Genomic DNA, 27,895 nt, shown 5'->3' with positions numbered 1-27,895 from the left:
GATGGTGATTGACCGTTTTAGTTAGGGTCCTCTCTCTTGCTTAGTTTCTTTAGATGCACAGATTTTAGTGGGTTTGTCCTATGTTGTATGTCTATATGAGTGAGTATATACCGTGTGTGTCTTTTTGCTTCTGGGACAACTCACTCAGGATGATCCTTTCCAGGTCCCACCATTTACCTGGCAGTGTTGATTTTAAGGTAGATATGCTGAATCACTTTTGCCCAGAAGTGGCACCTCTTAAATCAGAAGCTAAAGACAGGTCTCCAAATTTAAGCCAGGCTCAGGTAGATGCAGCAGGCCTTATCAGGCCCAACAGCAGTGAATTTTGAGAGCCTTGATCAATGTGTTGAAAACGTATGTTCTTTTCTTCTCGTAAATGTACATGAGTTTTAAAGCACAAGTATCCAAAATGCAAGTCTCTTTCAGGGTCAACCATTAGCTGCTAGCACTGCCTTCTTGCCCATCTTTTTGATGTATGAGTATGGCTCAGACTCTGTACTCTCATGATGTTCTTCCTCATGGTAATTCAGGACCATTTCTTTTATGAGTTGGGTCCTGCTATATCAACTGAGCTAGTAGATGAGGGATGGCACATCAACTTCAACTTAGGCCTCTAACAGGTTCTAGGTACCTAATCATACACAACATCTTGCTAGTGTCTGGTAATAAACCAAGAAGTCCACATGATTTCTGTTCATTTCTATTGTTAATCCCAGCTCCTTTGTGCAATCTTCACATTTCCTGAACCAACACAACTATGCATTTGTCACAGGAGCAATGAGAAAACAAGGAATTGACTCCTGTTATTTGCTTGCCCACAAACACTGGGTTGGGTATCAGGAATTTGCCAGGGATACCTCAAGTACCTTTATATTGAAGACCCCAATCATATTGTCAGAAAGGAACAGTCTTACCTTTCCGGGAATGAACATTTTTTCAGGCTGCCAGCACTGCCTTCTTGGCCATCATTTTGCTGAATCTGGTGTGGATCAGACCATGCATTTTCATGTTGCTCTTCCTCATGGCCATTCAGGTGAAAATTCTTATAGGAGTGGGCCTTGCATCATCAACGGAACTGGTGAGGATGAAGGCTGGCACATCCTTCAACACAGTTTGGACACCGACCTTCAACACATTTGGGCACCTAGTCACATACACTGTTGGTGTTAGAAAATAAATCAGGAGTCCCCATGCTTCCTACTCATTTCTACCTAACCCTGGCTTCCTGGTGCATTCTTCACTGTTCTTGGTTAAAGGGGACCATGGATAGCATGGGGATAGTTTGAGGACATGAGCAATTTAAAAAAAATGGAATGACTGTGGTGTCAGGTAGCCAAGGTTTCTAGCCCTCAGCTTCTCTTTCTCTTTCTCTCTCATTCTTATTAAGTACTTTGATTTTAGAAAAGATGAAAATCTTTGTAGTGTATGCTTTGTCAACACAGATTTAAAATGATAATTTGTCATTTCATTATGAAGAAACAATTTTTAAATTGAAACAGTTCATGCAGCACATTCAAGGACAGTTTAGAATCCAGATGCTACAGTACCACTCCCAGTTGTACAAAGGCAATTGTACACTGAGATAGATGTTATGATGTTGGAGCTCCTCTTAATCTAATGAGGGCCCTAAAAGTGTCAAGAGGACCATCAACAGTGTCTGAGCAGTGAATGCTGATCTGTGGAGAGATTTAATGTTTTCTTTGACTGAGGTATCCCATCTCTTCCACCTTGTCTTCAGCACCCAAGAATCTTTTTTTCCATGTCTTGGACTGTGTGGTTTTTGTTTGATTCCCTAAACTTTTCATTTCCAGTTTTATCTCAGTTTGGGTGTTCCTTAGCAATTCTATTTCTACTTTTATGTCTTGAACCATTTTGTTCCTTTTACTCAGTGTTCCTTTATATTTTCATAGACATCATTATGGGATTTTTTCATATCCTCTTCAAGGTCCTTGAACATAGTCATAATTGCTGTTTTCAAGTCCTTGTGTTTTCATGTTGGTGTCAAGGCATTTAGTTAAGGGGCCCTGAAGAGATTCCAGGTGTTGATATCCGGTCTGTGTTGGGTGGGTTTTCTGTTCATTGGTTTCTGTTGCCCTCTCTGGATCTTAGAAAAGTGTGGTGCCTGTGGGTTTCCTGGGACAGAATGCTTCTACAGGTTGGTTGGTGGCAAAGAGAAGAGCTGAGCTAGTTTTAAAAAGCTGAGCAGACTCCAGGAATGAGGTTAGGGGCTCCTGTGCACATCAAGAGATGGGTTCCCAAGAGTGTTGAGGTGTGGTGTGAAGAGGGCCTCTGCAAGTAGCTTGCACTAAGGCAAAGAATGATCTGGAGAGACAGGATTGAATGAAGCCTTCAAAGGTGGAATCTCCAGTGAAATCAATTGAAGAGGCTGAGAGTGCAGAGGTCCTAATGGAGGACAGGCAGGAGAGTGCGATTCACTAACCTAAATCCCTGCCAGATGTGGCCTGACAGTGCTGTAACACTCTCTTCCCCTCACTACCAGAAGGGGCTGGAGAAAAACATTTGTTCCCTCTCTAACAGAACTTTTGTCATAGCTCCATTATTCTTCCCTTCATTGTGTCACTCTTCACCAATTAGGACAAAAACAAAGAACAGAGGACACTGAGAAGAACAATTATGTGAACTTAGAATACCACCTTAGGTTCAGAAAGATATGCTTTTTTAAAAAAGTGACACAGGTTGTTATTTCCCATCAGCTCTAGGAGCAGACAAAGCTTTCTCCAGAGCTCCTATTAGACAACCACAAAAGCCACTGGTTTCTGTTTGTCTCAGGCATTCTCAGGGAATTTATAACAAATATATCAATCATAAATGTTAAAGAGCCAAAATCAGTTCCCCTGCACAGGAGAGGGAGCTAGCAAGAGAGAGAAAGAGGGAGAGGGGAAGAGAGAGAGAGAGAGAGAGAGAGAGAGAGAGAGAGAGAGAGAGAGAAAGAGAGGGAGACAGAGAGAAAATGCTGTGTACATCGAAAGGAGTGGAATATTACCACCACCACCCCCAGTAGAAGAGAGTGTCCACAAGGAATCAGTTTGCATTGCAGTTTCATGTGTGGAGAGATGTCCCCACATGACAGGAACCCTAAGTGCACATGTTTCTTATCAAAAACCCATACAAATTGGGTTCAAAGAAACGGGAGCCACTTTCTTAGGCAAAGAATTCTGAGGGACAAGCATTCTTTAAATTTTTAGAAACTGGAGAAAGTAAATGAGAGGAATGAAGAACAATCAAGAACAGTTTCCTGAGAATGTTCCAGTCATGAAAGCCAACAGCACAGCTTCCTTGCAAGCAAGGTCAGGCTGGAACGGATCATGCAATCTCTTTACCTAATGCATTACCAAATGAGAAATAATGTTAATGGGGAGATGAAACCAATGGAGAGAGCTCTGAACAACAAGAAATGCTGAGAGATAAGAACCAGGAGCTGAGGCCCAGTGGCCTGTGTGTCCCTGGGCAGTTGCTTGGGGACTAAAGCTTGTGGCTGGGTCAGTGCCTGGCAAGGCTTCTGGAAACTTGAGGAAGACACTAAGGTGGCCTCTGTGTCAAAGGGTGGCAAGAGGACCAGGGTTATGCTTCTGTCTCTTTTGAGGACATGACAATGATTTATGACAACACCCAGGGCCGTGTCTTTGCCATTTTCACATCACTGAGTCTTTGAGTTCAGTATCTCCTAAACAGTATATCCATTGAGTTCAGTATCTCTTGAGTTCAATTATCTCCTGCTTCACTAGTGTCCAAATCCATGCTGAGGTTTTTTGCTCGGCTTCCTCTCAGCTGACATGCAGTTCATAGTCCAGATATCTCTGAGCTTTCTTATAGGAGAAGGAAAACATGCTGTTTGACTGTGTGATCAAGTGGCGGAGAAAGGGATGACCCGGTCCACAGGTCATTTCCAACAAGACCTTAAGATGAAAGGGGAGAAAGTCCTTTTCAATCTGAGGACTTGGAAAGGGGCAGGGAGAAGCTGAGGGAGGGAGGGTGGGATTGGGAGGGAATAAGGGAGTGGGATACAGCTGGGATACAGGGTTAATAAAATGAAACTAATAATAATAAATAATAATAAAAAAAAGAAAAAAAAAAGAGAGGGGCTGAGAATTGGGTGGGACAAGAGACACAAAGAATGAAGACCAAAGCAGGCTGTCTGATCAAGGTCTCCGTTTATTACTTTTAGTATATCCTTTATATAGGCAGGGCAAAAGGAATGTAATTGCCTTTAGCAGGGTTACTAAGTAATTAGGAGTCACAGGACGACCCACCACAGGAGTCACAAGGTGTGTTAATAATGATTGTTTAAAAAGTTCCTCAGAAGTGTTGCTCAGAGTGCAATTTAAATCATCATAGCTTTGGTGAGGGGTGTCATTGGATATTTGAGGTCTTGTAGGCCCCTGGCTGCCATGTTTGCCCAGGTCAGATTATCAACATATACTGGATTGGCTCTGGAGAATTTGCCAGTAACATCCAGAACACCCATATTTTCAAGGACCTGAATAATCGTTAAGTAATCTTTATTTAAAATAATGGAATTTCTTTCTTCTTAAATGTACATGAGCCAGAAGGCAAAAGTGTGCAATATGCCATCATTTCTCAGTGTGCACTCACTGGCTTCTAGCCCCACATTCTCAGCCATTTCTTTGCTGTATGGGTAAGGATCAGGCCATGAACTTTCCAGATGGTCTTCCTCACAGCCATTTAGGACAGGTTCCTTGTATTTTGGTCCAGCTACTAAGCTGCTACAGATGAAGACTGCCACACTGACTGCCACACAAGCATCCAACAGGAGCTGAGTACCTGCTCACAGGAAGCTCACCATCACTGTTGGGAAATCAGCCAAAGGGCCCACTGTGGCAATGGAGTCAGAGCCAACTCCATCCCAACTCCGGTGGAAGGGTTACCCCAGATATAAATGCTTTCTTATCTGATCATGAATCCAATCTAACATCCTGTGACCTCAGAACGACCCAAAATGTAAAGAGGTGACATTTACATTCTGGAAAACAGAGATTTCCAGGTTTCTAAGTTTATGTATTACACCCGCCCCCCGTGAGTGTATGAGTTTGTATGTGCTTGTTTTTTCATTTGTTTTGTTTGTTTTCAGTCCTAGGGAACAACCCTAGGCTCTTCCACAGGTTACACATGCCCCTCCCACTGAGCCACTGTCCTTTGTTGTTCTAACAACAAGAGGAGAGAGGGATTCATACACGTCCAGATCACAGCTCATTTCTGAGGAAAGTCACCGCAGGAACACAGGCAGCAACCATGGATGCTCCTACCTACTACCTTGCTTCCATGGGCTGCTCAGCTCGCTTACTCAGATAACCCAGGAACACCTGCTCTATGTAGACACAGCACACAATCACAATGGCTAAGGCATATAATCACAATGGCTATTTTTCTAAACCATATCTGAAACATTGGGGAGAATTTTCCCACCCAATTCTCAGCTGATTCCCATTGATTATTGCCAGGGAGTTTGTCTCTATTTTCTATGAAGCATTTATTCTGCTGTATTTACTGGAGGCTCTTGCTAGGAGAGTTAACTTTGTTTTCTGCCAGCTGTATATTCTGTGATATTTCTTCGTACCTGAATTCAGTTCCCAATCAAGATCTTTATTTCAAACTGGAGCTATATTCAAGCTAAGTTAAACTCTTCAATATCAGGAAATAGGAAACATTGGTCTTGTAGCCTTTGATTCTCCATGTCCAAATTGGAGAGTTTTCTCAACAAAGAAAGAAAGAAAGAAACAAACAAACAAACAAACAAACAAACAAACAAACAGGCTTTGGATTCAATCACCAATTCTATGAAAAAAATGAAAGTTTGGTTCTCCATTTTCCATTGGAGAATTTTCCCAGTAAAAAAAAATCCTTTGTGTTCAATCCCCACTACTCTGTAAATCAGCCTCGAAATCCTATGTTTTACTACTGCCTCTGGGATTTCAGAAAGCCCTGCATATCCAAAGTATATGTATATAGAGATCCGTATTTACAAATACGCCTTTGCACATGTCCCAAGTTTATATAAGCACTCTAGAAATCTGATATGTTTAAATATATTTTATGAACTGTCATTCTAGAATAATATATCTAAATGCTTCAAAAATCACCAAATCAATTTTTTCTATTTTTCTTAGGGCAAAAATGAAATTACATCAAAAATGTGTTTTTTGGCTCAAAACTACTATAGGAATAGAATTTGCATTGTTTTTGTAGGTATTTTGCTTTGTGTTTGTGTGTGTATTTTCCTTTTAAAATTTTGCAACTGTCAGTTCCCAAAACTCTGAGGATTATTACTTTTAAAAGAAGAATACTGGCTCAGAACCTTGAGATGTTAATCGTTCTTCAATAATAGATAAGATTAAACTTGACTGTGGAGTCCAGATAAGTGTGGCCAGAGAACCAGTCTTTCTAATCCTCAAATGTGTCTTAGAGTGTTTACATACTGACTTGTGGTGGGTAGAATGAGAATGGTTCCAGGTTCCAGGTGATTTGTGTATTTGTATACCTGGTCCCGGTGGGTGGAAACATGAGGGGGTGTGGCCTTGTTGGAGGAGGTGTGTCAGTGGAGGTGGCCTTTGAGGCTTCTGAAGACTTGCAGCATTCCCAGTTAGTTCTCTGCTTTGTGCTTGTTGATCAAGATATGAGCTCTCAGCAACTGCAATAGTGCCATGCCTGTCTGCATGCTGCCATGCACTCTGCCATGATGGTCATAGGTTCACATCATCTGAAACTGTAACTCCCTAATCTGTTCCTTCTATAAGTTGCCTTGGTCATGGTGTCTTATCAAAGCAACAGAAAGCTAACTAAGATGGGTTAGGGTTAGGGTTAAGGTTGAGGCTGCAGTCACCTTCCTTCTTCATAGGACCAAATCAGACCAGCTCCAGGGATAGGTTCACCTTGGGAAGTGGGGACAATCAAAATCAAACTCTAGGATTTCTGAGAAGTGATTTGATCCAGACTAAATGTGATAAAGCCAGGGATGGGTGAGTGGAATCCAAGAAACTCATTGTAAATGAACTCTGGGGAATATGAAGGAAGAGATGGCATTTATGATGGCCTCACAGCAGTAGCAGAGGACCTTCAAGCCACCTCCACAGAAGGATGTAAGAATGTAGAATCTGGGAAACTACACTTGTATACAGTGCTTACACTTGACCTTGGGGTGAGGTAGAGAGAATAGAAACAAACAATAAAGTACCTCTCCAGCAAAGTGTTGTCACTTTCTCTGAGGATGAAAGACAGAGAGCAGGAATGATGGGAAAGACTTTGGGGGATTCCTGATGACATATGTGTAGTCCTGTGCCCCTCACTATGTTTCTGTACTTTCCAATCTCCCTGCTGCCCCATCCTCACTCCCCTTCCCTACAGCCTTCATAAGTTTACCTTTACATTATAATCACTGCCTGCTATGATCTGAACACTCTTTCTAGTCATTAATAAACATAATAAACATATACCTATGTTTATAGGCAGATTGAGAACATTCAAAAGAGGCATTGGCCACTGCTAAGGTCTCTGAGTTAATAACCTTTTTAGTATGGCATAATATTGCACAATATTTCCAAGTTCAGATCCTTTAGGACATTAAAGAACATTTAGAAACAGAGAACCCTCATCCGCAATGTCTAAAGAGATCACCTGCAAACCCAAGGTGATCCCATCTGTTTCCACCATCTTCTAGTTCTGGGTCAGGCCAGAACCACTTTGTCCAACTTTGCAGTATCTTTTGTGCTGTGCAAACCACGATTATTTCTACTGAGGTCATTTATTGATCCACCTGTTTTTTTTGGAGGGGGGCAAACAAGTAAGCATTCCAAGAATGCCTAACTCTTCACTTCTCCACAGATCAGGAGACTGGGCTTTCCTGTATCAGTTAACAATAAGGTCAATGTCCCATAGGTCAATGTGATCTAGGCAATTTTCCAATAGAGGTTTTCTCTTCCTCATGACTCTAGGTTATATCAAGTTTACAACCAAGGCTACTCAATACCTGGCCAAAGGGTAGTCTTTTTGGGGCTTACATGTAATGCTTTTTGTTATTGTTTATAAAATCTTCTCTTGGCCTCAACCTCTTTGAGCATCTCACAGTCAACTGTAGTCATGCATGTGCTCATCTGAAAGAAATAACACTGTTTACTTGAATAAGCTTCTTTTGGTGTTTGTTTGTTCAGATTGACAACAGTAGCTGAGTAAATGAATGGCCTTATGGGAGAAACACACTAAGGCTTATGCAATCTACAGCCCAAAGGCCCATGTAGCCAAGCATCACTCTGAATGCAGCCCAACATGAAGTTGAGATTTTACTTAGAACATGATGAACAGTTCATGCCATTTAGTGACTTTATTATGAGGTTTCTGACCATGAGCTTTGGAGGTGACCAAGTCTAGGTGCATGGAAGGGGCTCACTGCCTTTTGGTGTTTGAGGTTCACATGGAGCCCAGTGTAGGTCCCATATGGGACTACTGTGCAGAACCTTTCTCTACAATCACAGCAGCCTTTACTTTGTACACGAGAGCTCATATGTTGTGCTGGTTCACACCTAGCATAATACCTGAAAGTGGTATAAACATGGGAAGAGACGTGCTTAGGTTATGTAGGTAAAGAATCAGAAGATTCCAGAGAAGGCACCAGAAACAGACTCATGGGTTTGCACATCCAGGAATCCTATAAAAACAATCAACTGAAAGACATATACACAAGGTATCTGAATGATAAAAAGAGAAAATATATAAACTAAATAAAGTAACATAATAACAATTAGATAAAAATAAGAGAGGTCTGACATGATCTTATGAAACAAAAAACACCTCCAATGATGCCATTGTGTTAGTCTTCTGTTGGCCAACTAGTGCCTGACATGCATTCTACTCTTATGAGTAAGTAGTTTGTTTCCCCAGTGAGACTTCCTTAGAAGAAACTAAATTTTCACTTGCAAGTGGTATGAACTGGAGATTGCTTCTTAGCTAGGAATGGGAGCATTTGTTCACGTCTTCCTTCATCTCCAGGACTCCAGTCGATGCAGACCTGCACAGGCCTTGACGTGCTGCCTCAGTCTCCGTGAATTCACATGTGTAGTGATCATAGGGAATAAAAAGGCATTGTGTTTTTGGTGTTCTCCAGGCCCTCTGGCTCTTGCTATTTTTGCCTCCTCAACCATGGGGTTTCCTGAGCCCTTTCTGGGCTCTCATATTTATATCTCTCAGAGTTCTAGACCATGTCCCATCTGTATGCTGCATGAGGCGGGCTGTTATCAGCTGGCAAGGACCATGTCTTTAAGGAGGCAATTACCAGCTGTGTACAAACTAAAGCCCAAACTAAAATCCTGCACTTGGCATAAAAACAAAAACAAAAACGTATTTACAAAACACAAAGAAACCCAAACTTCTAGTACAGATGTGACCCAGTCCTGGTACCTGAAGCTTCATTTGTTGACAGGAGATACTCTGTTTGGGCTCTGTCTCACCCAGTATTTGTTCATTTTATTTAGACCACCTTCATTTATGCATATATTTTAGGAAGTTTCTACTATATCAGGTGTCCATGTTACCCATCAAATGGCCTTTAACTTTAGCTGTCTCCCAGTATTACCTTCATCTGCTCCTTCTTTCCTCATTGATTGAATTCTCTCATTCCTGTCACTTCTCTTCATCCACTCATAGATATTTATTCTATTTCCTTTCCCTAGGGAGATCTGTTTGCCCCCAAATCATTTATTGTATGCCTAAATTTGGTTGTTTTACTAATTGTAGCTTCTTATCACTGACTCAATAGATAAATATCCACACATAAGCAAAAACATACCATATTTATCTTTCTGGGTCAGAGTTATCTCACTCATGCTGTTACTGTTCCTCTCAACGGTTTTCCCACATTTTCACTATTCATTCATTTGTTGATGGACATCTAAGCTGTTTTAAATTTCTGGCTCTTATCAAGAGAGCATCGATACACTTGGCTGAGGAAGTATCTCTATGGCAGGATGAAATGTCCTTTGGGTATATGCCCAAGAGTCTTGAGATAGATCAATTCTCACCTTCCTGGGGCACCCACAATAACTTCCATATTATTTGTACAAGTTAGCACTCCCAACAAGAATGGATGAGTGCTACCTTTGTTTTACATCCTCACCAGCATGAGCTATTACTCATTTCATTGACCTTATCTACCCTGACTGGTGTAAGGTAAAATCTCAAAGTTGTTTTAATTTGCATTTCCCCATTGACTAAGGATGTTGAACATCTTTAAGTCTTTCTCAACCATTTGAGGTTTTTTTTTCTTTCAGTCTTGTACACCACTTTTAACTGGGTTGTTTTCTTGTTATCTAGTTTGTTGAGCTCTTTATATAATTTGCATATTAGTCCTCTATATTGAATGTGTAGTTGGTAAAACACTTTTCCCATTCTGTAGTCTGCTGCTTTGTCTGAATTCTGGTGTCCCTTGTCCAGCTGAAGCCTTTCAGTTTCATTAGATCCTATTTGTTAATTATTGATCTTAGGGCCTGTGCTAACAGTGTTCTGTTCAGAATGTCTTTTCCTGTGCCTATGGGTTCAAGGCTATGTCCCACTTCCTCTTCTTTCAACGTCAGTATATTTGGTTTAGTGTTCGAGGTCTTTGATTTATTGGGTGTTGAGTTTTTACAGAGCGGTAAGTATGGATCTATGTGTGCTTTTCTACATTCAGGCATCTAGTTTGACCAGTACCATTTGTTAAAAATGCTGTCTTTTTTCCAATGTACATTTAAATTTTTATTTAAAATTAAGGTGTCCATATGTTTGTGGATTTATGTCTCAGTCTTCCATTTGATTCCATTGATTGCATCTGGTTTTGTTCTAATAGCACTCTGTCTTTAACATTATAGGACTGTTGTACAAATGAGAATCAGACATAGTGATACCTCTAGAAGTTCTTTTATAATTCACGAATGATTCATCTAGGCCAGGGTGTGTGTGTGTGTGTTTCCATATGAAGATCTTTGAAGAATTGTCTTGGAATTTTGGCAGGAACTGCACTAATCTGCATGTTTGCCTTTGATAGGATGGCCATCGTTACTATGTTAATCCTTCCTATGAGCACAGACATTCTTTCCATCTTCTAATACCTTTTTCAAGGTCTAAAAATTTTTATCATTCAATCTTTAACTTGCTCGATTAAAGTTATCCTAAGATATTTTATATTATTTTACGCTATTGTAGCGACTTTTGTTTCTCTGATTTATTTCTATGTCTATTTGTCATTTGTTTATAGGAGGCTATTGTGTTTTGTGAATTAATTTTCTGTCCTGATACTTTGCTCTAAGTGTTTAGCAGCTGTAGGAGTTTTCTTGTGGAATTTTTCATACCATTTAAGTATAGTATCAGAGTGTCTGCAAATAAAGATGTTTTGACTTCTTCCTTTTCAGTATGTATCCCTTTGTTCTCCATCAGTTGTCTTATTGCTCTAGCCAAGACTTCAAGTACTGTATTGAATAGGCATGGAGAGACTGAACAAGATTGTCTTGGTCCTGATGCTAATGAAAATGATTTGAGTTTCTCTCTGTTAGGCTGATGTTGGCTATAGGTTTGATGTAAACTGTCTTCACTATGTTGAAGTATGTCCCTTGTATCCCTTATTTCTACAGGACTTTTCTGATGAAAGGACTTTGGATTTTGTCAAAGGCCTTTCTGCTTGTAATGAGATGATCCTAAGGATTTTGGCTGTCAGTTGGTTTATATGGCCTATGTTTATCAACATACACTTGTTGAACCGTCCCTACATCTCGGGGATTAGTCCAAGTTGACCATGGTGGATGAACTTTTTGATGTGTTCTCAGATTAATTTGAAAGTATTTTATTGAGTACTTTTGCATCTATGTTCATAAAAAAATTGTTCTGTAACTTTTTATTCCTTGGTTTCTAACTTGGTTTGGCTATCAGTGTACTTGTGACATCATAAAACAATTTGGTCACTGTTTCTTTTGTTTCTTTCTTGTTTTTTTTTTTTTGGAATAAATTGAGGAGTATTGGCAATAACACTACTTGGAAAATCTGGCAGAATTCTCTTTTAAAATCCTCTGGCCCTGGGCTTTTGTTGTTGGTGGTGTTGCTGGGAGAATTTTAATGACTGTTTCTATTACACTAGGTTGTGTAAGTCTGTTTAAATTTGCTTATCTTATCTTGACTTAACTTTGATAGGTGATGGGTATTGAGAAAATTATCCATTTGTTTTTGATTTTTCAATTTGGTGGAGTACATGTTTTTACACTATGTCTTTATAATTGCAATTTCTTCAATATCTGTTATGTTCCCTTTTGAGCTCATACTTGTTAATTTAGTTTTTCTCTGGCTTTTTGTTCATTGGTTATAAGGGTTTGACAATATTATTGATTTTCTCAGAGAATCAGCTCTTTCTACTGATATTTTCATATGTTTTTGCTTATTTCACATATTTCAGCCTTGAGTTTAAGTATTTCTTGCTGTCTACTTTTTTCCTGAATGCTAGCCATGGCATTTGGAAGCTGCATTAGGGTTTCTTTGAAGGCAGTAGTCTAGCTCTAGTTCTACCTTTGCTCTCTACCTCATGGTACACCATGATGTAAACAGGTTAGAGAATTCCTAGATAGTCATAAACATAGCATAAGGCATGACTGGTCAGAGAGTAGAAGACTAGAATGCCAATATATATGTAAACACTATTTCCATGTGAACTGTATTATTTCAAATGTAAATGAAGACTATTGGGCCAGAAACCACTTGTCTTAGGTTTTGACAATCTCTTTGTCAAAAAGTGTAAGTGCAATCTCTTGACAAAACCTAGGACAAGTGTTTTCTTTGGGCAGAGTGCAGGGAATGCTTTGAAAGAAGTGGAAAAATGTAAGACCAGGTGAGGATAGGAACTCTACAAGGAGAGCAAGAGAACCAAAAAATCTGAGCACAGGAGTCTTTCCTGAGACTGATACTCCAATCAAGGACCATGCATGGAGATAATCTAAGACCCCTGCACAGATGTAACCAATGGCAGTTCAATATCCAAGTGGGTTCCAGTGTAATAGGAACAGGGACTGGCTCTGATATGAACTGATTGGCTGGCTCTTTAATTACCTCCTCCTGAGGGGGAAGCAGCATTACCAGGCCACAGAAGAAGACAATGCAGCTACTCCTGATGAGACCTAATTGATTAGGATCAGAAGGAAGGAAAAGAAGACCTCCCTTATCAGTGGACTTGAGGAGGGGCATGCATGCAGAGGGTGGAGAAAGGGAAGGATTGGAATGGGAGGAGGGAGAGAACCACGGGGGGGGGGAATACAAAGTGAATAAAGTGTAATTAATAAAGAGTTAAAAAAAGAGAGATTGTTTCACTCATCCTCTAAAATATTTGACTAAAGCTCAACTCAAAAGTAGTGAGCTAACTAATCTGGAAAAGGAAATCTCACTAGGACAATGTGGTTTTTTGCATTTAGGCTCCACTGGATAAAAGTGTAAGTGCATTCGAATACACTAACATTCAGAATACAGTAATTTTGAGAGCCCTAATCCTTGTCTCAGAAAGGAACATTCTTCTCTTCTCATAAATGTACATGGGCCTTAAGGCACAAGTATGAAAAGTGCCATCATTGGTCACCCATTGACTAACATTGTGTTCCTGCCCATTCCTTTGCTGTGTGAGTATGGATCAGACCATGTACTTTCTTTTTTATTGTATTTCAGTGTATTTACTTTACATCCCAAAGGTGTCCCTCCCTCCTCTCCTTCCAGTTCCCTTCACCTTCTTCCCTCTTCCCCTCTTCCCTTCTTCCCACGAAAGGGGAGCCTCCCTCACCCCATATCAACCCACACCAGAACATCAAGTCACATCAGAACTGAACATATCCTCATCCCCGAGGAGAGGCAAGGCAGCACTACCAGAGAGAAGTGATCCCTGTGCAGTATAGTGTGAAATCAGGGATGTTGCACCACCACTATGATTACCCTATAATTCTACATGTAGGAATTTAAGAAATTGCCCGAACACTTAAGGGGGAACCAGATAAAGAGAGAAATCTTCATGCTCCTCTTTGTAGGATTAGGCCTGTCCTCTCATCAGGAGGGGAAAAGGGGGCCTCTGGGAAAGCACTACTACAGACACAGCTCCTGGCTGACAACTTCCAGGACTCGCTTGACCAGGTCATGGCTTCCACACTGCACAGCCTCCAGTCCCTCCAGCAGCAGATAACCTACCTTGTTGGGTTGTCTTACAAAGCAGGAGAGCTCTTGACCTGCTGACAGCTGGGCAGGGAGGGACTTGTGTTGTACTGGGGGAGGAATGCTGTTTCTCTGTTCATGAATCTTGGCTGGTGGAACAAAAGATACAGGTATTAAGGATCTCCAGTGAGATTTCTGAGCCTGCTATGCCCAAGTACTTAAGCTCTCTGGTAGCTTGAATCTTCCACATTTTGGCCCTTTACTGTCCATTGGGACCTTCCTCCTTTTGGCCCCCTGTTTCAATTTCTAAAAGAGAAAACCTCAAAGCCAAGTCAGTTTTCCTACACAGTCAAGGGGGAGAGGGAGGGAGTAAGAAAAGAAAGGAGGGAGAAAGAGAAGGAGGGAGTGAGAGACAGAGAGAAAGAAAGAGAAGGAGAGAAGAGAGAGAGAGAGAGAGAGAGAGAGAGAGAGAGAGAGAGAGAGAGAGAAAGTCATAGGGAGGGAGAGAGAAAAAGAGAGATATGTTCAACCCCAGGTGTATAATGTTACCATAGAAGAGAAGTGTCCACAAGGAATCAGTTTGTAGTAGTTTCAGGTAAGGAAAAAGTTCCTACATGACAAGAATCCTAAGTGCTCCTTTTTCTTATCCAACCCTTTACACCATGGGTTCAAACAAACAGGGGACCCTTTCTTAAAGCAAAGAGTTCTGAGAAGAAAGCATGCTTCATGTTTTCAGAAACTGGAGAATGTAAATAAGAAGAATTAAGAATTATTAAGGACAATCTACTGAGAACTTTTCAGTTACAAAACCTGACAGTACAGCTTTCTTTCAAATATGGCCAGGCTGGAACCTAATGCTAAATCTATTTATGAATATGTCTTTAGAGGCAGTTGATACAAACAAGCTCTGAAAAGCAGAATGGTGGTGGTGGGGGTCTCCCTACCCAAAATGCTGGAACCATGCAGCAACAAGACAAGACCTCTCTCTACTGGGCAGTCTTTTCAAAACCTGGTCCTTCAAAGTTTGGGATCTGAGGACCAGCTCACTGTACTTTACAAAGAAAAACCAGAAAATCAGTATCTTGTGAAGGGGAGTGGGTTTATTTATAGTTCTGTCTTGACTATGGAGGGAAACTTTCTTACCTCTCCCTACCTTTCCTATACCAGTGTTACAATTTTATAGGAGAACTGCAACAAAATCCTCCAGCCAGGTGTCCATTTTGTTGTGAGAAAACATGTAAACCTGAGAATGTTCTTTTAGAGGGAGCCTCAATAGGACCCAGCTGGTGTGGGATCTCCTGCAGAAACTGTGAATCTTTGGCATTCCTTCCGTCATGGTTCTTCCTACACAAAATACAGTAAACTATTCTAGTCATGTATTACACCGCAAAAGGACAATGTGCTGGGATTTGTCTCACATCCCCTCTGTTCATGGCTTTTCCTCAGTCCCTCAAATCCACAATCCATTTCTGATTCAGCATGGCCACGTTTATTGACAGAAAAATGTCTGCAGATGAGCTATTAACACATGTTTATTGTTTCTTTCACTCAACTTCATAAAACAAAGCAGAATTTTCCAAAGATGAGAAATGCTGTTAATGGGGAGATGACGCCCATGGAGAAAACTCTTGAGCAACAAGAAGTGCTTAGTAGTTAGCAACCAGGAGCTGAGGCACAATGGCCTGTGTGTCACTGGGCAGGTGTTTGGGGAAGAAAGCTTGTGGCTGGGTCAGTGCCTGGCAAGGATTCTGGGTACTTTAGGAAGACACTAAGGTGGCTTCTATATCAAAGGGAGGCAATAGGACCTGGGTTGTGACTGTATCCTTTCTGAGGACCTGAGGATGATTTCTGATAACACCCAGGGCCATGTCCCTGCCATCTTTACATCACCGAGTCTTTGAGTTCATAGTCTCTTTGTACTGTTCCACTAGTGTCCCGATCCACTCTGATGTTTTCTGCTTGGCTTCCTCCCAGGTGACACAGGGCTCATAGCCGAGATCATGCTGGGCTTTCTTGTAGGAGAAGGTGAACATACTGTTTAAAAGTATAACCAAACGGTGCTTAAAGGGGGGCCTGTAGTTGTAGACTGGACGCAGCAGGAATCTCACAGTTTCCAGCAGGAAGGCAAGCCAGTAGAGCAGGGGCAGAGGAAGGCTCCAACTGGCTTTCTAGACTGTCTTCTTCATGGCCATCCAAGATGATCTGCTTGTAGGAGTTGGGCCCTGCCACCTCAACTGAGCTGGTGAAGATGAAGACTGGCACACTAGCTTGGTCACAGGCTTCCAGTAGGTTCTTGGTACCTAATCATAGACAATGCATTGTCAGTGTCAAGAGATAAGCCAGGGGCCCAGTGTGTGCACAGCTTCAGGATTATTCTTACCTTTTTGCCCAACAATACAACGTTTACAGATTACAGTTCATCTTCCCTACCTGGACTCAGCTACCAAGCTGTTCCCAGAAGACAACAGGTGGGCTCCAGAGAGCACGTATCTCTAGGCTTTTGTGTTCATTGCCTTGTGGATATGTGCAAGCGTGAGTGTATGTGACTGAGTGGAGTTTTCTTTATTATTACTTTAAAATGCTTTAAAGCTTCTCATTAATCTATTCCTAAAGTGCCCATGAAATAAGTATAATTTTATGCATATCAATTCATCCATGATTTTTAAATTATAGAATCGGATCATATTCTTTTAGATTGTGAACGAGAATAGTTCTTTTCACCAAGAATCATTGAAGAATTAACATCATTCAGGCTCAAGTATAGTGTGTACAGTTGATATGCATGTTACGTAACCATTTCATATGTACAGCTTTTTGTTGTTGTTATTTGATAAGAATCAAAATGGGCCAAGGACAACAAGTGTGACTCAGGGGCCAAGGACAACAAGTGTGACTCAGGGAACAGATGGATATTGGGTTTGGGGAGATGTAGAGATACAGCTGTATTCCTGATTGTATGCACAATCTTTAAAACCTTTTGGTTCTATCTATGACTTCATTTTACCTGGTTATATAAAGTAGGGGTGATACATATTCCTTCTAGTTTCATTCTGGAACCCAGCACTGATATCTGTTGCTCTTAGTAGTAAACTAAAAGGGCTTGTGAGCCTCCTGCTGGGCATTCTTGTAAAGGCAGGACATTGTGAGGTCCTGAAGACAGAACAGCCTGCAGAGCAGGTTCCTGCAAAGTCTAGGCAGAAAATGGGTGGGTGCTTGTCAACTGCTTGGAGTTGGAGTTCAGTCTCCTCTGCATGGAGGACAACAGAAGAGCTTTTCTTGAAGGTGGAGTGACATGGCTGTGGCCTTACATCCAGGGTTACCTACTTTCTAACTGCTGGGCCTTAGCCATGAAATAGCAGTGATCTCTTCCAGCAGGGTATGGTGTGCTAAGGCATTAGACTCAGAGAATGGCAGGTATTCTATGGTGAGAGCATTCCTTCCCAATCTGTGTTAACATTTTCAACCTCCAAAATCTCACCTTCTCCTCTGCAGATACTCTACCTTTCAGATTGACATCTAGCATGGTCTGTCTGGGAATGACCCCGGAGACATCAATGACAGCAGCGGTGTGGATGACCACAGAGATGCCCTGGCAGGCTCTCTTCAGATACTGGGCATCCAGAATGTCTCCCTCCAGCACTGACACCTTTGTGTTTGTCTTGAGGTCTGTGGAACACAAGGCAGGTCATTGAGAAGTTTTTCTCTGGGCTAAGATGTTCCCTGTACACAGGTGTTGACTACTTATGTCATCAAGAATTGTCCAGGAAGACACACATGGTATGCATCTGTATAAGCACATTTCAGTTACATAGTCCAAGATAGACAAAATCCAATTTACAGACCCAAGAATATAAGTTACAAGGAGGACCAAAGGAGGATGCTTAAATCTCACTCAGAGTGTGAAATAGAATAGAGTGGAGAAGTGTCTGAAGAGACGGAACAAGACAAGACCCTACCATAGCTGTCCTCTTAGAGGCTCCACCCAGCATCAGATGAAAACATATGCTGAGACTCACAGGAAATACTGGGTGAAGAGCAGGGAAAGTGGAAAATTGGGAGGAGGATAAAAAGACCTTTAATTGCCAGCTCCACAAGAAGACTACCAGAGCAAACTAAGGCCCCAGAGGGGCTTTCGGGGACTGAAACACCAACCACGGATCACGTATAGACTGGACCTAGGCTCCCTACACAGGTGTAGCAGATGGGCAGCTCAGGGTTTGTGTGGGTTACCTGGTAAGGGGAGAAGAGGCTGTCTCTGACATGGACTCTGTTGCCTGCCTGCTCTCTGATCACTGCTTCCTGTCAGGGCTGCCTCACCAGTCCATGGGGGAAGAGGAATCCATCAGTTTTGATTTGACTTAATGAGTTGGGGTGTGTGGGTATGTATGGCTCCCCTTATTTGAGGAACAGGATAGGGAGAATAGGTTTATAATGAGGAAGCTTGAGAATGAGAGCAGAGGAGGGAGAGGGCTATGATCCCAGTGTAAAATGAATAAAGAAATTTTCAAAAGTGTATTGTCCTAGGTAGAAACCCGTTAGAGAGGAAGGCTGGAAAGAAGGGAAAGCATTGTTTCTTTCTTCAGGAAAGCAAATCAGCTTAGGAAGCTGTCAAATGTGCCTGGGACATGAACTTGTTCAAGAGGGTGCTGGGAAGTTCATCCATTCACAAAGTGACTCAGGAAGTAATAGAGAGGTGGGGGAAGTGGGTTAGCAATCAGAATGTCTGTCCCAGGGTTTTGATGAGGAACACATTTCTAGCAGTGGCAGCAGAAGGAAGACTCACAAATATATATCTTGGGTGTTCCCCTTGCCAGAGCCTGGTATTTTCTGGGTCTCTGCTGGGCAAAAAAGGAAAAGTTAACTCAGAGCCAATGGCTTGGCTTCAGTACCCAGGGAGGTCAGAAGCTCTGGCAATATGATTAGGATGGGCCCAAGTTGGATATATCAGAATATCTCCTGTGAGACATTATCAAGAGCAGATGTCAATGCTCTAACGGGCTTTCTCAGGACTTCCTTGTACCATCTATTCCAAGGCCCTAAATACACTAGCATGTTCATGTTCTTCTGGACTCAGCACATAACACTGCCTAATATTTTGTCACTTAATTCGCAAAATGAACTGTTTGCCACATACAGTCTTTGCCAGTACTCTACACTTGCTGTGCTTCATAATTGAAACCCAGCTTCAAGACTATGCTTCTTCCTTTCCCACACTTCCTAGAGACTGGTCCTGTGTGCCCTGCTTAATAGATGAGCAAAGTGATGCCCAAGAAACCTGAGGACACAGTTATACCTATACCTACTGAGGACACCTTGCTTGCCCTCTGCCTACACCTATGCCATTAGCCTATGCTCTGGCATTGCTTGGAATCAATTTTTCAGGGAGAGATTAAGGACATTCAAGTGACCTGAAATTGTCCCTGAAGCCAAACAGTGAGAAAGACAGGAGAAATCTAAGGCTAAAGAAACATCTCCAAGGGACAAAAATAGAATGGCTTTCCCCTAATTCAGTACTCAGCATACCCTATCGAAGCCCCTGCTCTCACCATGCAACTCCCAGAAGGCCTGGAATTAGAAAAATGTAAATTTGGGGCTGCTCAGAAGTTATTATCTGCCTGAGGGTTGAATTCTATTATTATGATCTGATCACCCCACTTCTTCCTTTTTCTTCCTTGATACTGATGTTAGACCTGTGGTGACTCCCAACAAAAAAAAATTATTTTCAGTTGCTACTTCATGACTGTAATTTTGCTACTGTTATGAATTGTATTGTAGTATCTGGTAGGTAGGATACCTGATATGAAGTCCCTCTAAAAGGTTAGTTAAAGCTCAGTGGTCTCGTGACCCACAGGGTAAAAACCACTGTTCTAGACGGACTGTTTCAAGGATGTGGCTGTGACAAGAGGAGAAATCCAGACTTGTAGTGAAAGACTCTCATCCATGAGCTCTCTTGGGACCCTGAGGTCCTAGGAGAGGGCCTGTAGTGAGTGGTTTGGTGGAGCCATAGCTGCAGTAAGATTTAAGTCGTCCTTATGTACAGATAATTGCACAGCAACCTCGTGGGGTGGTGCAACTTATGAGCTAGATCAGAAGGAGACCCCGGTAAACACCACCACCCACCGGGTGTGAAGATCATAACGGCTGCAGCTAGTCTTCCCGATCTCCACCCCAGTGTGTTTAATCTAGCTGTGGCATTTGTGCAAACAAGTTAACCTTTGCACTATTCCTCTACAGAAATAGACGCTGGAAGCTTTAACTACATCCCAGAAACCTTACACACAGCTAAGGAGTTATCACCCAAGTTTGCCCCACAGGCCAAGTTGACTGCTGAACTCTGCCAAGACAGGGTAAGCAAGTCCTAAATGGTTTTGCTTCACATATATGTTTGTCAAAGATACTGGGCCAGAAGGCTGAAGATGATGCTTCACCATTATAGAGAGTTTTGGGTGGTTGTTCAGGTAGCAAACTGTCTCTGTCAATTTCTATTTTTAGAGGCTACTAACATGTATATCCTGTGTATTTATGGTATAAATTTTATTCCTTCTTAAGTGTCTGATTGTGTTGAGAACCAGATGGTCTTTGTTTTACAATTAGCTTAGTTGCTTACAAATTAAAAAGATGTTTTAGGTCTATATAGATGTTTTTAGGTTGATAGACACAAACTCTAAAAATAACTGAAGCACAAACCTTAGACCCTCATAGATAAGATATTTTTCTCAAGGTTGCCAAATGCATTTAACTTAGATATTATACATAACAGTCTTACCTATTTTAAAATTGTTTCCTAATTTTTTTTCTAGTAAAAATGATGCCTTTTTATTTAGACAGAAAAAGGGGAATTGTTGCAGGTTGGTCTGAGGTGTGTTACTGGCCCTAAAGATCTGGGTACACCTATCCTTGTTGTATAAACCTACCTGATTGGCTGTTTAAACAGCCTATACCTCGGCATGACAGAATGGTTGTAGGCATGGCTAAGGTTCCCATGCTTTGGAGCACAGGAGATTCACGGGAAACAAATGGACAGGAAAAGAAGAGGAAGGAGGACACTGTGATGGATTAGCATGTAGAAGAAACCACATGGGTTGGGAGGAAGGACTCTAATAAAGGAATGAAAGGGCCCAGATGAAGAATAAATGCAAGTATTTATAAGATTACGGGTAGAAGATACTTCAGATGAGGATGATTAAGGAGAATGGCATTGAATGGGAGCTGGGAGGTGAGTGGTGAGGTTATTGAGACTGTGTAGGTGAAATATCTTCCTGCTCCAATGTAAATAAGGTAATTATGAAATCTAACAGGTATCGTATTATTTCTGTTAATAAAGTTAAATAATACTGCTACAAAAATTATGGCCTACTAATAATAATAGAAAACATTACATATCCCAACACTTAGTTTTTTATTTAGTACAACGAAGGTGCCAAAACATCAAACACCTGTAGAGGACACTTACAGGTGGAATCAGCTGGAGACCATGTGTGCTACACGTAGCAAAGCCATCTGCATAGCATTGCCCAACCCTGTTGCAGCATACTGGACATGGAGGGCAAAAGTCTTTCTTTACAGAGATTGTCTCCTTTCATTCTTGCCTTTTGCAAGTCATGCAACTCATTTTGGACCCAATTTAGATATGAGCACAGGTTTTTGGTACAAGATTCTCAGGTATTCTTCTAGAGTCTAGAAAGACTTGTGGGAGGATCAATAAGTTAGTGAACAAGTATAGTCATCAGGAAGTGTGAACCCCTCAGCCTGTATTTAACTTTCTCCAGCAGGCTGGAGAGTCCTTGGGAAAGGTAGCCTGAAGCAAGAGGACATGTGTGAGGAGCTGTATGAGACAAAGTGGGATGTGCTGCAGAAGGGCTAGTCCTGGAGGAGCCTTGATGTAGATGGAGTGTTTTCAAGTGATGGTAAAGGATGGTTTTCTCCCTCACTGCTTCCCTTCTTCTCTCCCTCCCTACATATGGTCCTCTCTCCCTCTTTCTCTTTTGACCATAGATTTCTAGTGGCTTTCTGTTCTTTGATTCTCTTCAGGTTTTTACAACTGTCTCTTGTGTGTTTTGAATTTATAAATTTTTTAACATTAATCAATTCATTACACTGTATTCACTTTGTATCCCAGCTGTAGCCCCCTCCATTATCTCCTCCCAGGCTCACTCAACCCTCCCTCTTCTCCCCCTATACCCCTACATTTACAACTGGCTCATGTTAATCAGTTCTTGAAATTCCCTTGTATATTTATAGTCAAAACATTCTGTCTCTTGCCCACCCTTTCCTCTTGTAACAGCTATTTGATAACATTTGTTTCTGCTGGACACCGTTTTTCTGTTCAGTTACTCAGAGTAGCTTGCATTGTCAGACAGTGTTGACATAGCAGTGATGTACGACATATCTTTTCAATACAAAAAGAGGAAAATGACACTCAGCATATTTGTTAGGTTATAGCAGTTAGTTATAGAGAAGTCATGGATGATTTGTAGTGAGAAACATTGTATAGTGAGGGAATAATGAGCTCAGAAGAATGTGTGAGCAGAAGACACATCTGTTGAGAGGTCCAAAATGTGAAATTTAATTTCTGGGGTAACATGTTTGTGGTCCTGGGTGCAAGTTTAGACAAAGAAGCAGACAAGTTAGGATAGACCCTTGTTCCCAGCCTTGAGGCCCTTGAAAGGCATCATTGCTTGGCAACCATATCAGATGGCCAGCCGTCTCCCACACAGCTAGCCCCTAGCTGGTGATCAAGGTCACATATTCCTGCTACTAGGAAAAAAAACAACCAAGGTGTGCTAATCATGTCCCCTCCCTAACAGGAACAGAGATGGGCCAGGACCATTATAGCCTTGGTGCCTAAAATAAACAAAGGCTTGAAAGTTCCAGGCTTGTTGTATTGCCCTTTAAAAACCCTGTTCCTCCAGACCTAAGAGCCACATATCTCTCTTTTTCCACAGAGATCTTGCACCTGAGCTTGAGCTTGTATTAAACCCTAATGTGTTCACAGTGGAGTTGATTCCTGGTGGTCTTTGGGGGTCAAGTGAACTGGGCATGAGAAATGAGACCATCCTAGACTAGAAAGCAAAACAATTAAATCTTGAATGAGGTCCAGATTAGAAAGAAAAACAACTGGGGCTACAGAACCTTGAATAGAGATCAGACCTGATGACCCGCCCTAGAGGACAGAATGAGCTTATTTTGAGAACTAGGGAACCTGGGGCAGGGTGGACTGCTCTTGGAAGAAACCACAAGCTGCCAGCTGCAAAACTGTTTTTTATGTTATCTTTTGGCTGACCAGTCAATGTAAAGAAACATGTGTGGTCTGGTTTTTAGGTATAAAAACTCTGTGCTTTGTATTCTCAGGGTTGTCTCCCACCTTGAAGGGGCGACTCCATCGCAATCAGAATAAATTTATTCCTCTTGCTTTTGCATTGAACCACAGTCTCTGAGTCTCTTTGGGATGGGAGCAGTTCCTGCATAGGGACTGCAGGTTTTACATGTGGTGTGTTGGCTGGGAAACCGACGTGTCCCTTCCCTGACTCTCACCAGACTGGGCTTGTAGGTTAGGCCTGAAACAGGTTAGTCTTTTCTATTTGTCAGATCTCTGTTTTACTCTGTTTCTGCATAGGTGCCTGTCTCAACCTTCTTTGTTGTTTGCTTAAGCCATTGTGGTAGACGGATGCTTCAGAATATCGCTTGGCTGGGAAACTGGAGGACGCTCCAGATTCCCTTTGGGAGGTTGGCTCTGAGACAGTCCTCCTCCAGTTTGATTTTTGTAGAGAACGACAGCCACCAGGCAGCCATTCTATCAGGGTATTGTGGTACCACCCACAAGGGCGTCCTTGTTTGATTACTTGCCTGATTCTTTTTGTTTCTGTTGTTGTTGCCTCTCTCACTTTTTTGACAGATGATTTCATTATGGGACAGACTGTGACTACACCCTTATCCCTCACCCTTGACCATTTCTCAGAAGTGAGATATAGGGCACATAACCTCAGTGGAAGTTAGGAAAGGAAAGTGGCCAACTTTTTGTTCCTCGGAGTGGCCTACCTTTCAGGTTGGATGTCCACCGGACAGCACCTTTCACCTTGATATGATCCTTGCTGTTAAGGCTAAGACCCTCCAAGCCCGAGGGGGTCATCCTGTTCAAGCACCTTATATTCTAACCTGGGAATACATTGTTCGCCACCCTCCTCCTTGATTGTGCCCCTTTGTTCCTTCCAGAGGGACTCCTTTGACAACTGTTTGTGCCATTAAGGAAGAAAAGTGCTCACTTCTCCAGAGGCAGATCTCCTCCTTTTTGACCTTCTGCCCCCTTATCCACCTGCCATCTCCCCTGCCAGTTCTTCTGCTATTTTTCCCACCAGACCTCCAACTGTTTTCTCTGTCAGTCTTCTCGAAGGCTGTCAGTTCTCCTGCAGGGCCTAGGGCAGGGCATGCATGCAGTTTTTCCAGTCCTCTTATAGGAACTTCACCAGGAGCTGCTAGTCCCTCAGCACTGCCGCAGACACTGCCAGAAGTCCTGCTGCAACTAATGCCTGATCTTCAGAATGAAGATTGCCCAGCAGCTGTCACACAAAGAACAGCTCAGCCAGACTTGGTGGCCCTCCCAATACGAGCTTATGGGTTCCCTGATAAGCATGGGAATCAACTCCTCCAATACTGGCCTTTTTTCCTCAGCTGATCTCTACAACTGTAAGGCCCACAATCCCCCTTTTTCTGAGAATCCCCAAGCTTTAACTCATTTATTTGGATCTGTCCTCTTCTCTCACCAGCCCACTTGGGATGGTTGCCAACAGCTTTTACAGCCTGACTACTGAGGAGCGGGGATGGGTCCTTCTAGAAGCAAAAAAGAATGCCCCAGGGGAGGTTGGGAGGCCTACAGTTCTCCCTGACAAGATTCATGATGGGTTTCCCCTCTCATGTCCTAACTGGGATTACAATACACCAGAAGGTAGGCAGTGCTTGAAGGTCTGTCACCAGACTCTGATGGCAGGTCTCTGTGGGGCTGCTCGAAGACCCACTAATTTGAATAAGGTAAGAAATGTGATCCAGGGGCTAGAGGAATCTCCTGCAGCCTACTTAGAATGGCTGATGGAAGCATACCTCTGGTTTACTCCCTATGACCCTACTTCAGATGAGCACAAGGCAACAGTGGCTGTATCTTTTATAGATCAGTCAGCTAGAGATATTCGTAAAAAACTTTAAAAATTAGAAGGTCTGCCAGATAAGTTGTTGAAGGATTTAATGCAAGGGGCAGAGAAAGTTTTCCATAGTCGAGAGACAGAAGAAGGTTCCTGAGTCCTAACCTTGAACGATGACAGTGATTAGGTGCCACACCCACTCCTGCATCGCCAATGTAGCATATCAATAGATTGTGCTACAGGGCGAGAGACACGCTTTCTTCAGAAATTCACTCCCTGGAGGCCACTGGCAGGTCTTTCTGACCACCTAAGTAAAAAAGATGCAGTCTAGGGTCTCTACGCTTTTTCGGTTGTGGTTGTGGGGCTGGATTAATGAGTTTTTTTATATTTCTCCATGATTCCTGAAACAGCACAATTAACTATTCAAGGAAATATATTCTTGATAGATTACCAAAAGCTTTAACAAGAATAGGGCGGAAGAAAGTAGTTTTAAAAGAAGTAATGGATTAGATTTAGTATTAAGAGCATTATAAGAATAGTGAAAAATAATAGGCTCCTTCTTAAGAAGAAATAGCATGAGAAGTACAGCTGGTGGGAGTTTCCCCTCCCTTCAGTGCCTTGTTCCTAGGGAAGATCGTAAATCTTTAGCAGGACATATGAGAGGATGGTTATCAAAGGTATAATTAGATTTTGATACAGAAAAAGATTTTGGCAGGCATCTGACTTAGCTCCTGACTTTCCTCTTCATTGGTTAGAAATAATGAAACTGCATTTGAGGTTTCTTTCCCTTTGTCTGCTTTGATCAAAAGTTTGCAGGCCAAGATTTCTTGTGGGCACTCCCCTATGTTAAAATGTAAACTTTGTATTCTTGGTAAAAGTCTGAATGTTCTGGGAAGTTTGCCAACTTTAAGGTGCCTTTTTGTTAAATCATTATAAAAGTACTAGCTTGATTTCAGAAAAGTGCAGCAGAGACAAAACCATCAAGGTGTCTCTGTCTGTTAATTCATCACCGAAACCGTGTCTTCCTGTCCAGAGCCTTGTTCCCCATGGACGCAGGGAATCCAACTGGGCTGGTCTGTGGCAATTAGGGAAGAGAGGGTTCGGTCTCCCTCTCCGAGCCCAGGGTAACCCTTAAGGTGGAGGGGAAGCCAGTCCATTTTCTAGTGGACACTGGCACTCACCATTGAGTTCTATTACAAGATTCAGGGGCTAAGAAAGAGAAAAAATCATGGGTTCAAGGGGCCACTGGATGTAAACAATGCTCATGGATTACCCGAAAAACAGTGGACCTTGGAGTGGGCTGGGTATCCCACTCATTCTTAGTCGTGACTGAATGCCCATACCCATTGCTGGGTCGGGATATCCTGACCAAAATAGGGCCCACATCTATTTTAAACCAGATGGCCCACAGGTTATAGACAACAAAGGGGATCCCAGTCATGTGCTCACAATTCACTTGGAAGATGAATATCGGCTGTTTGAAAATTTAAAGGATGGGGAAAAGACATTGACTGGTGGTTGGAGAAGTACCCTGAGGCCTGGGCTGAGACAGCAGGCTTGGGAAAGGCAAGAAAACAACCGCCAGTCCAGATAGAGCTAAAACCTCAGGCAGCCCCAGTTGCAGTGCGGCAGTATCTAATGTCTAAAGAAGCCGGTCATTGGATTCGCCCTCATATACAGCGAATCTTTGACCTGGGGGTTCTAAAAAGATGTCAATAAGCTTGGAATACTCCATTACTGCCAGTCTGAAAGCCTAGGAGCAATGATTTTCGACCTGTGCAGGACCTGAGGGAAGTTAATAAACAGGTCATGGACTTACATCCAACGGTCCCCAACCCGTATAACCTGCTGAATTCCCTTCCCCCTGACAGAGCCTGGTATACTGTTCTAGACCTTAAAGACGCATTCTTCTGAGTGGAGGTTCTAGGTTATATCCATACATGGTCCTTGGTTGAATGTCAGTCTCAGAAAAGACCCTGTGCCCAGATATATTTGGTCCTTGTGGAGCTCCTATCCTTTCCCCATCAGACTAACTCCCCTTCTTTCTTATGATTCCCTGTACTCTGCCAAAGGTTTGGTCATGAGTCTTTGCTTTGAAAACACTGCTAGTTAGAGTCTTTCAGATGCGCTCAGTAGACTCCTGTCATACGTTCAATGCACATCCCATCTGTCTTTCTAAATGAGGATTGATCATCTTACCCCATGTCCGCTCAATTGATTATCTTTTTTAGGTGTATAGATTTCATTATGTTAATCATATCTTATAGGTCTATATAAGTGAGTATATCCCATGTTTGTCTTTCTCCTTCTGGGATATTTCACTCAGAATGATCTTTTCTAGATCCCACCATTTGCCTGCAAATTTCATGATTTCCTCCTTTTTGATTGCTGAATAGTATTCCATTGTATAAAAATACCACAATTTCTGTACCCATTCCACCGTTGATGGACATCTGGGTTGTTTCCAGGTTCTGGCTATTACAAATAGAGCTGCTATAAACATGGTTGAGCAAGTGTCCTTTTTGTGTACTTGAACAAACTTTGGGTATATACCTAGCAGTGGTATAGCTGGGTCTTTGGTCTCCCCACCCCCG

At 42.1% G+C, this 27,895-nt stretch overlaps 1 protein-coding gene and 1 long non-coding RNA gene across 2 annotated transcripts; one reads left to right on the top strand and one right to left on the bottom strand.

Moving 5' to 3' along the window:
• Nucleotides 1–15,653: 15,653 nt before the first annotated feature.
• LOC132657116 (3 beta-hydroxysteroid dehydrogenase/Delta 5-->4-isomerase type 2-like) lies at nt 15,654–17,954 on the bottom strand. Its single transcript, XM_060393340.1, has 3 exons — nt 17,942–17,954; nt 17,671–17,835; nt 15,654–16,469 (listed from the first exon to the last, which is right to left on the bottom strand). Exons 1-3 carry the CDS (start codon nt 17,952–17,954, stop codon nt 16,231–16,233), a joined length of 417 nt encoding a protein of 138 aa, XP_060249323.1. The 3' UTR covers nt 15,654–16,230.
• Nucleotides 17,954–23,593, top strand: LOC132656963 (uncharacterized). Its single transcript, XR_009594803.1, has 2 exons — nt 17,954–20,516; nt 21,939–23,593. It is a non-coding gene; the product is annotated as an uncharacterized LOC132656963 (long non-coding RNA).
• The last annotated feature ends 4,302 nt before the right edge of the window (nt 23,594–27,895 follow it).

This window comes from Meriones unguiculatus, chromosome 10 (genome assembly GCF_030254825.1).
Source record: "Meriones unguiculatus strain TT.TT164.6M chromosome 10, Bangor_MerUng_6.1, whole genome shotgun sequence".
Classification (NCBI taxonomy): domain Eukaryota; kingdom Metazoa; phylum Chordata; class Mammalia; order Rodentia; family Muridae; genus Meriones; species Meriones unguiculatus.
This window is presented reverse-complemented; position numbering and strand designations above follow the sequence as displayed.

Coding starts and splice junctions, on each gene's coding strand:
- LOC132657116 (XM_060393340.1), bottom strand. Junction 16,470..17,670: donor GCTAGATGTCAATCTGAAAG/GTAGAGTATCTG, acceptor GTCTATGATTAG/GTACCAAGAACCTACTGGAA.